Source organism: Setaria viridis, chromosome 6 (genome assembly GCF_005286985.2).
Source record: "Setaria viridis chromosome 6, Setaria_viridis_v4.0, whole genome shotgun sequence".
NCBI lineage: Eukaryota > Viridiplantae > Streptophyta > Magnoliopsida > Poales > Poaceae > Setaria > Setaria viridis.
This window is the reverse complement of record NC_048268.2, coordinates 22,214,575-22,225,328: the sequence shown is the minus strand read 5'-3', so window position 1 is coordinate 22,225,328 and position 10,754 is coordinate 22,214,575. Positions and strand designations below refer to the sequence as shown.

Below are 10,754 nucleotides of genomic sequence, written 5' to 3'. Positions count from 1 at the left end.
TCCAGGCGAACCCTGCAGTAGGACCCCCCAGCTACACGCCTCTGAAACGTCCATCTGCGGCCTTCGTACCCTAGATCATACAGGCCGCATACATCCACCATCTCTCGAAAACCTGCCATTTGTGCATAGCTTCTCTCCTGTACCCCTTCTTCCGATCGATGTAAAACTTCATTTAAATCCCCCACACAAGCCCATGGCAGTGAGGAAGAGATTTGATGTGTTTCAGCATGTCCGAAGTTTTGAAGCGTTCACTTGTCTGTGCTTCCCCGTACACACATGTCAATCTCCATGGCTCACCACCTGTGAGAACCACATCAATGTGATATTGCGAGTACGGTAACAATTCCACTTTGATTTCATTATTCCAAAATAAACCTAGGCCGCCACTACGGCCCAAGCTACTTACAGAAAAGGCATTGTCGAAACCTAAAGTACTCCTTAATCCTTCAACTCGCGCCTTGTGAACCTGAGTCTCCAGGACACAAAGCACCGACGGGGCAAACCTCTTTGCCTACTCGCGAAGCTCCTTAACTGTCGCAGCATTGCCCAAGCCGCAACGGTTTCAGCTCAAGCAACTCATTTTGCTTGGCGGTGCTCCACAGGGGAGCCCGACTTACTTTTTGGTGGAGAAGCCGTTGCCGCAGCCCCCGTCTTCTTCATCCTCTTCTGTTCCTGTGGTGGTGGGGGAGGGACCTCCGTAGTTGCATCAGAAGCAGCTGTCCGTTGTGCCGTATTTAGGTGCTTTATCACCTTTGCAGCAGCAATGCATTCCACACCAGAGTCCTCCGGCTTGATAGGGCTGCTCGCCGTATCCTCCAGATCAGCTACCCTCCCAACATTCAGCCCCACCTCCTCCACTGATGTCTTCCTGGTATCATTGCTGTCCGAGCTTGCAGCCTCTTTTCTCTCCACAAGCTCTCCCTAGCACCTCCACGTGCACCACCACGCCTGGCACGTCCTCCTCTCAACTCTCAAGCCACGGCCCCCGTGGTCACTTGTAGTTCCCCCTCTTAGCGCCTTCGAATTCAGGGTTAAAAGCTCGCACGCGAGGGGTTCCCGGGTGCCACAGCTCTTCTCCTGCAACCATCCATACACCAAACTGCATGTCTTCCTCCTCATGCTCCCTAGTGCCACATTCAAGATGTGTATGGCCCATCTTCCCGCAATGTGAACAGAAACGCGACAACTTTTCATACTTCACCTGAAGCATAATACTATCGCGACCCTCCAGGGAGAGGGTCACGAATCTCACTAATGGATTATTGGGTGCTAGAAGATTCACCCTTGCCCTGTGGAAGTCTCCAGCACCAGTAGCCACCACCTTCATCGCCACGCTCAGCACCTCCCCAACTTTCGATGCTAGCTGCTGCAAGATCGCCTCCATGCGATAAAGAAGCGGGATCCTATGGATTTGGATCCAGGCAATCACCTTGTTTGGCATCACCGTTGGTACAGAAGTTGCCCCATCAAATTTCTCCAGCATATATCAATGCACACCCACGAAAAATCCATGGTCCATCCTCCATGATACGCTTCCAGTCCCCCAGGCAGAACGCCTGCACCACAAACAGGTTCTTCTCAATCGGCCGAAACACGACCTCTCGCGCCGTGTTCCAGGCAGCACGCATAGTAGACTGCAACGATTGCTCGGTGAAGTGTTTCTCTATCAATAACCGCGCCGCCGCCATCCACTTTACCTCCAGCAGACTCCCGACGGCCTCCTTTGCCAAAACCACACGTCGCGCTCTTCCTCGCTGAGACGCAGCTTCTGGAGGAGATTGTTCACGTCGACATCCCCCCGCCGTGCCTTCACCTTGGAAGGTTCCGCTGCCACCCTGCTTCCGAAAATAGATCTCAAAACCCGCCTCCTGGTTCCTATACCGTCACCCCTACCAAGGTCGGGCAGCTGAGCAGGTCAGCCCCTTAATCGGCCCAAGCAGGAGGAACGGAAGAGAAAACGTGGGAAACGGTCAGAATTCCCTCGCCGGTGAGGATCGCCACCGAGGTCGCCCAGCCCTAGAACCGCTAGGTATTTTTCTCGGCAGCAGCTGTGCTACAGATAACACAGACAGACAGCCCGACCGGCCATGGAATGATGTGCTGGGCCGAATCAACCAACACAGTGGCCCACAAGGTCACAACTTAGTTAGCTGATGATAAAATCCCACCAACCCCAGCATGAATCTATAAGGGATCACGGCTATTGAAAACTGAGTGGAAGCAACACAGAAAATCAACTGAGGCCCCGTTTGGGTCCAAGGAATTGGAATCTATTTAATGGAGTAAGCTAATTTATGTTGGAATGTGGCATTCCACAACTTTCCAAAGTTTAGATATAAGCCTATCTTAAATTCATGGGGTGGGAGATGGAAATTGATTCTATAGATTATGGTTATTAGATGGAATTCAATTCTTATAGCACGCTCTTAGACTCGCTTCTCTATAGTAGAAGTGCAGCATACAAGTATCTCTCCCATATCACCAACTATAATATACAACTATATTCCACATACAATTATATTAGCTTAATTAATTTGTGTCTAAATTATGATTATTAGGATGGAATTCAATTCCAATGATCCAAACGGGACCTGAGAGATATTTAGAAAAGCCATTTGTGGTAAGCTTCACATCACCGCGCAGTTATCAAAAGAATATCAATTTTCTCCATGATACTATGGTATGCACCACATGAGAAACCATTTTTTCTCCATTTAGAGAAAGGATGAACCATTTTACATTTGTGACAATACGGGGCTAATCTTTGCATCATCATTATTAACGGGCTTGACGCCCTTTTGGGCCTCGTTCAGGTTAGGTGTGCACACATGATAAGCCCGTTACAATGTAAGCATCTACATCGGGTATTTTGTCCATTAAACAATGATCACAAATATGACGTGGTGTGTGCTCTATGGATAAGGACGGCACGAGCAGATGGGTTCATGAATTCGATCGGCCCCCCGCGCGGCCATCCCGGAACCCCAAAACAAGGTAGCCGAGCGGGCCCCGGCCGCCCCGCCGCCTTCTTTTCCGGCCGCGTGCGTGATGGCGCCTGGGGGAAGGCAGTGGAGCGTTGCGCCACCGACTGGGCCCGGTGGTCCACGCGCGGTGGGAGACACAGGTTGCTCATCCGCTTGGGCTTTGGCGCTCCCTTCCCTGTCCGTCCCCTGGAATAGAGGGCGTCGCGCAGCCACTCCCGTCGCGATGGGTGACGAGCGAGCGCGCGACCGGTCGGTCCCTTTCTCCCTGCTGCCAGATATTTTCCGGACGCGCCAAATCAAGGCCATGCCACGACGATCCTCGCGGCCTCTTCGATGGAGCGGGACCGAGAGGGGCCTTCTGCTTGAAGCAATTGATTTGGAACGGTTGGAAACAGTATTGCCTTCTCTTCATGAAATGTATAATAAACGCCTTGTACTGCGATTAATTACTGTGAGCAATTTTCCATTCTCACAATACAAATCTTGTCCAACGATGATTAGTGCCCGACCGGCCGGGCCAAAACTCCCTGGGTTCACCAATGGTATTTTGCGTGGAACTAAATCAAATCAAATTTAAACCATTCAATTGATCATCAGGCCACGTACACTCATGCGCAAGTTGTCATCAATACAAATTTGTACAGATTAACCCGTTGCTCCTCCATCATAGCACATTGACATGTATACACGCATTGACACGTACATGCATACACAATTACACAATCAATCTCCAGACACTAGTTACCTTTTAGGTAAGAGCCGGGTGAAGACGTGGGGTCTGCTTAACAAACAAACATAAACTAAACTCTTTTTTTTTGTCTTGGATAACATTACTGAGGTCGCTGTACGCCAACTAGTGGTCTGCTTGTCTAGACGTTGACGTGATGAGCTAGCGCGGAAACCTGTGGTTGTCCACCTCTACACGGCTTGCTGAATCAAGCTGAACGCCGCCGTTGCCCACAGCCCACACAATCTGCATATATACATTGATCGAGTTGTTGCACATGATACGCCCTAATTAAGACATTGTTTGGTAGGGATTTTGGATTTTATTTCTCATAAAAAACAGCAGAATCCTTGCAAATGGTAGAATGGGCAAGTGTTCCGAAATTAGAAACAGAGGAAACATAGTACATGGTCTTCGGATATTGTAAAAAAGAGAATCACTCAAAGTGCTGTTAGTTATTCATGAGTATCACTTCTCTCCTCACAGGCTCACGCATACGTTTTTTAGTGAGTCAAAAACCATGGCATCGTACTAGTTTTAGCCAAACTGTCGCACAAGGTAATTCTCATTCAACGGATAAATGTTGATAACGGAAATAGAAAGGAAAGCGGTTGCACAAAGTGATTCTCATTCAATAAGGAGACGTTTATAATGGAAATAGAATGGGAAACGAAAATTGGAGGATGCGAAACCCCAACAATTTGGATGGGCTAAAATTAAACTTTAGTCATAACTAAAATTTAGACGTCTAAACTCAGCATGTCCTGTTTGAAGGTAGAGCTAATTTATGGATAAAAGTCCATTCTACCCCTTGGGTGCGAGAGAAGGAATGATAAGGTTTTTGGTTGTAGGGTATTTTAGTCTTTTTTCCATTCATGTCTAAAATTAAGAGCTAATGAACTAAAATTCGGTGGGAGGTTGGCTAATTTTTAGCCCAATGATCATAACCTAATGTTTAGTTCCCCTACTTGATCACCAGAGCTAATTTTTAACTGTCTAAAGTTGAGCTCCTGGATCTAAACAGAGCCTTATTACCTTTCTTTTTGCCAAACTAAGTATGGACCTTTTGGGCTTTAGAGTCCTCTTGGCCGGATCATGAAATTTTTAGAAAGTTCATCATAAAAGTTTCCGCTTGTGTGGAATCTGAACCTTGAGTTAATTCATGTCCTGATCGGAGCATGTGGAGTCTGAAAGTTACGCATCTCTGCGGTGATCAGATCTCAAAATGATTCTTTAGCCTGATCGCCCGAAGCCTACGCCATCAGAAATGGGTCGCTCTCTGGTGGCGCCGTAGATCCTTGATGTTTGCGGGAGGGTACTCAGAGCTATCCTACCCCTAGTACAGGGAGAAAAAAAAACAAAAAACTTCAACGGCTCCCCAAAACTTCCCCAAGCTATTCGCGATGCCAAAACAGAACCGGCCGCCACATATATTTTCACGAGTAGCCTCCTCCCCTAATCGGCCCCTTCCCGCGCGCGAATAGCCTCCTCCCCCAATTGGCCCCTTCCCATGCGCGCGAGAAGCCTCCTCCCCCAATGCCCCTTCCCCCGCGCGCAGCGGCAGCGGCGGGGCGAGGTGTGGCAGCAGCGGTGGCGGGGCGAGCAGTGGCAGTGGCGGTGGCGGGGCAAGGGGCGGCACATGTAGGCACCATAGCCAGCCGCTCCTATCCGGCAGGGCCAAGTAAGGCGCGGCGGTGGAATGCTTCAACGGTGCGTGGTGCTCGTCAGCGGCCAGCACCCTCAATGGCCCGGCAGCGACCACATCCCTCAATGGATCGGCGGCGGCACAAATTTGCAAAGGTCCAGTGGCAACAACCTCGACCTACCCGGTGGTCCTCCGATGGCAGCCCTTGCCGGCGACGATTTGGATTCCATATTGGTGGTGCCGTACCCATCCAGGGACCCCTCTGCTGCCTTCGAACAAGCAGCCAACAACAACTCATTTATGAATGGTATGAATTATAAGTTCCTCATTTCAATTCTCTGTGATATTAGATGGATGTTGTCAGCTTATCATGGGAGAGATTATTATGATATCTAATTACTAGGAAATGTAACTTTGTAGATAGTATAGTTTGTAGAACAGACTCTTACTCTGTAAGACTGTAAGTGAATGTGTTGTTCCTAGAAAACAAGAGCAACCTTGGACCTGTTCATGGAAACAAGAGCAACCTTTGACCTGTTTATCAGAATTAGTTTGGTTCTTATTACCTGAAAACTTATTCTTAAACTGAGAGAAGTGTGATTTGTGGTGCTGTAGCTTTCAGAGAAAAATTCTGTAACATGTAACTGGAGGCTTGCTGCATAGCAGCTTTGAGAACAGGAACAATCTGAAAGCTTGCGGGGTAGCATCCTTGACAAGATTCAAACAAGACTAGCCTCTTCACTTGTAGAGAACTTACCTTCCATGCGTCCCCTTTATCTCAGTTTAAAGTTGATCCAGGACAAAAAGTGTTTTAGTCCCGGATCAAATATCAATCGAGAGTAAAGGCCCCCTTTAGTCCCGGGTCAAAAATCAGCTACCTGTGGGAGACCCTTTAGTCTCAGGTGAAAAGATCAGTCACCCATGGGACTAAAGGTCACTCTTTAAATCCGGTTAGTGTTACCACCCGGAATTAAAGCCCTCGACCCTTTAATCCCGGTTGGTAACACCAACCTGGTACTAAAGGGTCCCCCACGGGTGGCTGAACCCGGTTGGTAACACAAACCGAGACTAAAGGGTTACTCACGAGTTAATACAAAAGGATTGCATCCCCTATATAGTCAGATGTGCTGTGTAGGTGGGATGGTAAGAAAGCTACACGCGAGGCTTGAGGTCGTGGGTTCGAATCCCACGCTACCGCGCATGCGCATATTTCGCGTGAAAAATCGCGTGACTTGTGACTTGCGATGTCCGGAAATTTCTAATATTTTTTTGGTGTAAAATCCTTACCAACCGGGACTAAAGGGAGATAGGGGGTTGTGCCTAGCGTGGCGACCCCTTTACCAGCCGGGACTAAAGGGTGTCTTTAGTCCCGGTTGATTGACCCAGGACTAAAGACATCTCTCTTCGTCTCGATTGTTTTATCCGGATGGATTTTTGGAAGATTTGCTCCCTACCAACTGGGACTAAAAGTGAGTTTTCCACCGGTGCTTGCTCCATAGGGCTTTGATCCTACGAAGTTACAGACTTGCAGCTAACCTTTTGAACACATTTTTTTCTTATTTTCTGAACAGGGATGAAGAAATCTGAAATAATATGTGCCAATATTCCAAGTTGAAAACGCTGTCTCGCTAACTGAGAAGACAACTTATATCCCTGTTTATGATTGGATTTTATTTGCGTCTCCTTGATTTTTGTTTACCCCTGTTTATGAATCGGTAGGATGCTAGTCTTCTTCGAAACTTCTCCACGCTGTGATGCTCTGAGACAGCTTCTGGGGTGTGAAAATCAGTGTACAGATTGCCTATCCTTTTGTACCAGGAGCAGGGGGGGTGGATTATCTGAGCCTTGCACGAACTATACTGGGTAGACACAGAACTTAAGCAGCAACGTCGGAGCTTCAGTTTGGTTCAGGCATTAGGAATCAGAGTTGGTGTGCTGCCATGCTATCTAATAGTCCCAACAAACTGTTGTCCTCTAACGAAAAAGCACCGGTTGTTGTTATCTACTGCCACTATACTGAAGCTTGGTGTTTTATTTCTTTTGTTCTCTAAAATAATTGAACCTTTGCCTATTGATCAAGTTAAAATAATATATCCAGCTCTGTTCATCAGCTTGGTACGTAGAATTACTCCCGCTCTATGTGTTCTGTCACATGATCATATCTGTTTATTGAACTGTTCACAGGACGTGCCCCTCAAAGTGTACCATAAATTCTCTCATGCACCGGTGGGAGATCATACAAAAATATGTGAACAAGTTTTGTGGATGTCTAATACGGATTGAGTTAAGACGTCAAAGAGGTACTACATTACAAGACAAGGTACTTACTCACTATGCAATACCAGGATTTGTTTCAACTATTTTATTTTTATATATCGTATGAATATCCCTTGGATGTTGGTGTGTGCAGGTTGCAGAGGCATGTGCTTTGTACAAGTTCGAAGACAAACATCAGAAAGCAGTTCAGTTCATGCATTGCTGGAATAAGCTGAGAACACAACCAAAATAGCTTGCTAAAATTGATGAATTGGCTACTGCTAAAACATCTAATAAGAAGCAGAAGACAAGCTCAATTGCTAATCCAAGTGCAAGTTTACTAAGTGAAATAGGACAAGGTGAGGTTGAATGCCTAGAGCATAATGCATTGATAAGGCTAATTGGTAAGAAGAAGGCAAAAGCAGCACTGCTGCAAGAAAAGAAAAAAAGTGTGACAACAACCTTAGAAAATATGTGGGCACAAGAAAAAATTGATGGGGAGAAAGAGCTAAAAAAGAGGAGAGGTTCAACAAAGCATTTACTCTTGAATAGGATCGAGTTGCAAATGAAAAACTACTTCTTTAGGTGAGGAGGCAGGAAGTCCAGTTGCAGAAAAGGAGGGATGAAGAGAGGATTATGATCATGGACCTTACTACCATGCAAGATGAGCAAAAGAAATACTACATGTGCTTGCAGGCTGAGATCATGAGCTGAGTACTTAATTAGAATTCAATTCTTCTGAATAATATTAGTAGCTACTGTGATGTTTTTTTCCGTATGGTACTGTATGATTTTCCAAACTTAATTAATATTTGAATCTTCTAAAGAGTAGTAGTAACTATTGTGATGCTATTGTCAGACTACAAATCCTATCCATCTCTCTGGTACAAATATTCTATACATGTGTGTCACGTTTGTCCTGTTTGATGATAGACCTGTTTGCTTTCAGCTTGTTTTCAGCTCGGACTGACTGGCTGCTAGTGACGCAATCTAGTGCCAGTATCACAAATAGTTCTCATAACAATAACATTGTGTCAGTTATAAATTTATAAATTTATAAATTTATAAATTTATAACATAGTCAAAATTATTCAAAGTAACAATAAATATAAATTTTAGCTAATTATTTGTAGAGGTCTGGATGATGTTGTCACATGTGCTCAATGAGGTCATCTTGAAGCTGATTGTGAATATCTTTGTCCTTTATATTCTTATAATTTTTAATAAACTCCTCAAGTTCAGGTGTTTCATCAGAAGAAATCTTCACCCTTTCTCCCACCCCATCATAATTTAAATCATCTTTCTCATCACGCTCATTCTCAACTATCATGTTGTGCATAATGACACAAGCCCTCATGATTTGTCCGATGGTGTCTTCATCCCAAAATCGAGCTAGCCCCCAAAAGATAGCGAAACGAGCTTGTAGAACCCCAAACACTCGTTCCACATCCTTCCTACAAGCTTCTTGGGTAGTTGCAAAATATCTCTTCTTGTTACCTTGTGGTTCAGGTATGGTCTTCACAAATGTGGCCCACGAGGGATATATGCCATTGGCAAGATAATAACCCATTGTATATTCGTTGTTATTAATGGTATAATTCACCTCTAGAGCTTGACCTTCAGCTAGCCATATGAATAAAGAAGATCGGTGCAAAACGTTGATGTTGTTGTGGGAACCAGGCATCCGAAAGAAAGCATGTCAAATCCAAAAATCTTCATCTGCAACAGCTTCAAGTATAATTGTAGGCTCATGCACACGCATAGTGTACATACTTTGCCATGCCGAAAGATAATTTTTCCACCTCCAATGCATACAATCAATCAACCCAAGCATACCAGCAAAACCTCTACTCTCTCCAATGGCAAGTAATCTAGCAGTATCATCTTCATTAGGTGATCTCAAGTACTCATCTCCAAAAACCTCCACAACAGTATTGACAAACCTTCTCAGACTCTCAATAGCAGTACTCTCACCAATACGGACATAATCATCTGTAGCATCAGCTGCTACTCCATAAGTTAACATCGAAATGCTGCAGTAATTTTTTTCAGACTAGAAAGGCCAAGTATACCGGTAGCATTTCTTTTCTGCACAAAATATTCATCGTGTTGTTCTACGACATTCCATATGTGTACAAATAGTGTATGCCTCATTCGAAACCTGCATGTCAAGAGTAATGAAACACATATATAATATGAATTTTTTTTAAAAAAATGGTCCAAATAAATCTATTGTTTACATACCATCGTCTGAAATAACTACGTCCGTGCGTAGGATCATCTAAAAAATAATCTTGATACAACCTTTGATGATGCCCTGCCTGTCTGTCTCACCAAAGTATCGATGCCCTAGGATAGAACCACGATATTTTGTTTCATCATCGGACTCATCCGCATTCATGGCCACATGACTAACAGAGAGGAAGAAATCATCATCGTCATCATCTGACGACGAATCTAGCACCAGTTGTATTGAAAGGCTTCGTCGACTCATAGCAAATCCATTGTACCTATCTCCAATTCGAGTTGGAGATCGCAGGAACTACTTTTCCTACGCCGGCGGTTGGTGCTACTGTGGCGGAACCGCCCAAATTAACTTGGCTAAAGCACACTTAAGTCGCTTAACACACGATCATGTACTTTAATCAAGTCAATTTGGTCGTCCGTCGGATTTCATCCGATAAACTACTTACCTCATAATCGAGAAAGCAAGACTCGCACGAAGGCGAGTGGTTACAGAGATTACAACAGTCTATCATAATTAAACAAGTGCATTAAATTATTAGAACTTCAAGTTCGAAATTCAAGCAAATTTTGTAGAGTTTTTAAACAAACGAAATAATTGAGCGGAAGCTAAATGTCGTTGCAGGATACCATGACGAAGCCGACCATGACATCAATGATCCCGACCCTCGCCGTCCGAGGAGGGATCCCACTCGACTGTCCAACCAGGAGGAAGTTGGGGAGACCAAGTGCCACTTGCAGCGAGCTCAGAGGCATCAACATTACCTGAAAAGATGTGCCACAACAAGCCTGAGCGACTACGCTCAACAAGACTTAATCAACCAGTGGTACTATTCCACCAACACCTAGGCATGCAAGCTTTTTAGCTAGAGGGGTTTGTTTTTGCCAAAAGCAACTA

General features: G+C 45.2%; 1 protein-coding gene and 1 long non-coding RNA gene across 2 annotated transcripts; one reads left to right on the top strand and one right to left on the bottom strand.

The window, feature by feature from the left end:
- Nucleotides 1–5,001: 5,001 nt before the first annotated feature.
- LOC117861397 (uncharacterized) lies at nucleotides 5,002–8,464 on the top strand. The gene is made up of 3 exons (XR_011898495.1): nucleotides 5,002–5,663; nucleotides 7,541–7,676; nucleotides 7,767–8,464. It is a non-coding gene; the product is annotated as an uncharacterized lncRNA (long non-coding RNA).
- Nucleotides 8,465–8,762: 298 nt separating this feature from the next.
- LOC117861813 (uncharacterized) lies at nucleotides 8,763–9,638 on the bottom strand. The gene is made up of 2 exons (XM_072294750.1): nucleotides 9,449–9,638; nucleotides 8,763–9,235 (listed from the first exon to the last, which is right to left on the bottom strand). Exons 1-2 carry the CDS (start codon nucleotides 9,636–9,638, stop codon nucleotides 8,763–8,765), a joined length of 663 nt encoding a protein of 220 aa, XP_072150851.1.
- Nucleotides 9,639–10,754: the final 1,116 nt, after the last annotated feature.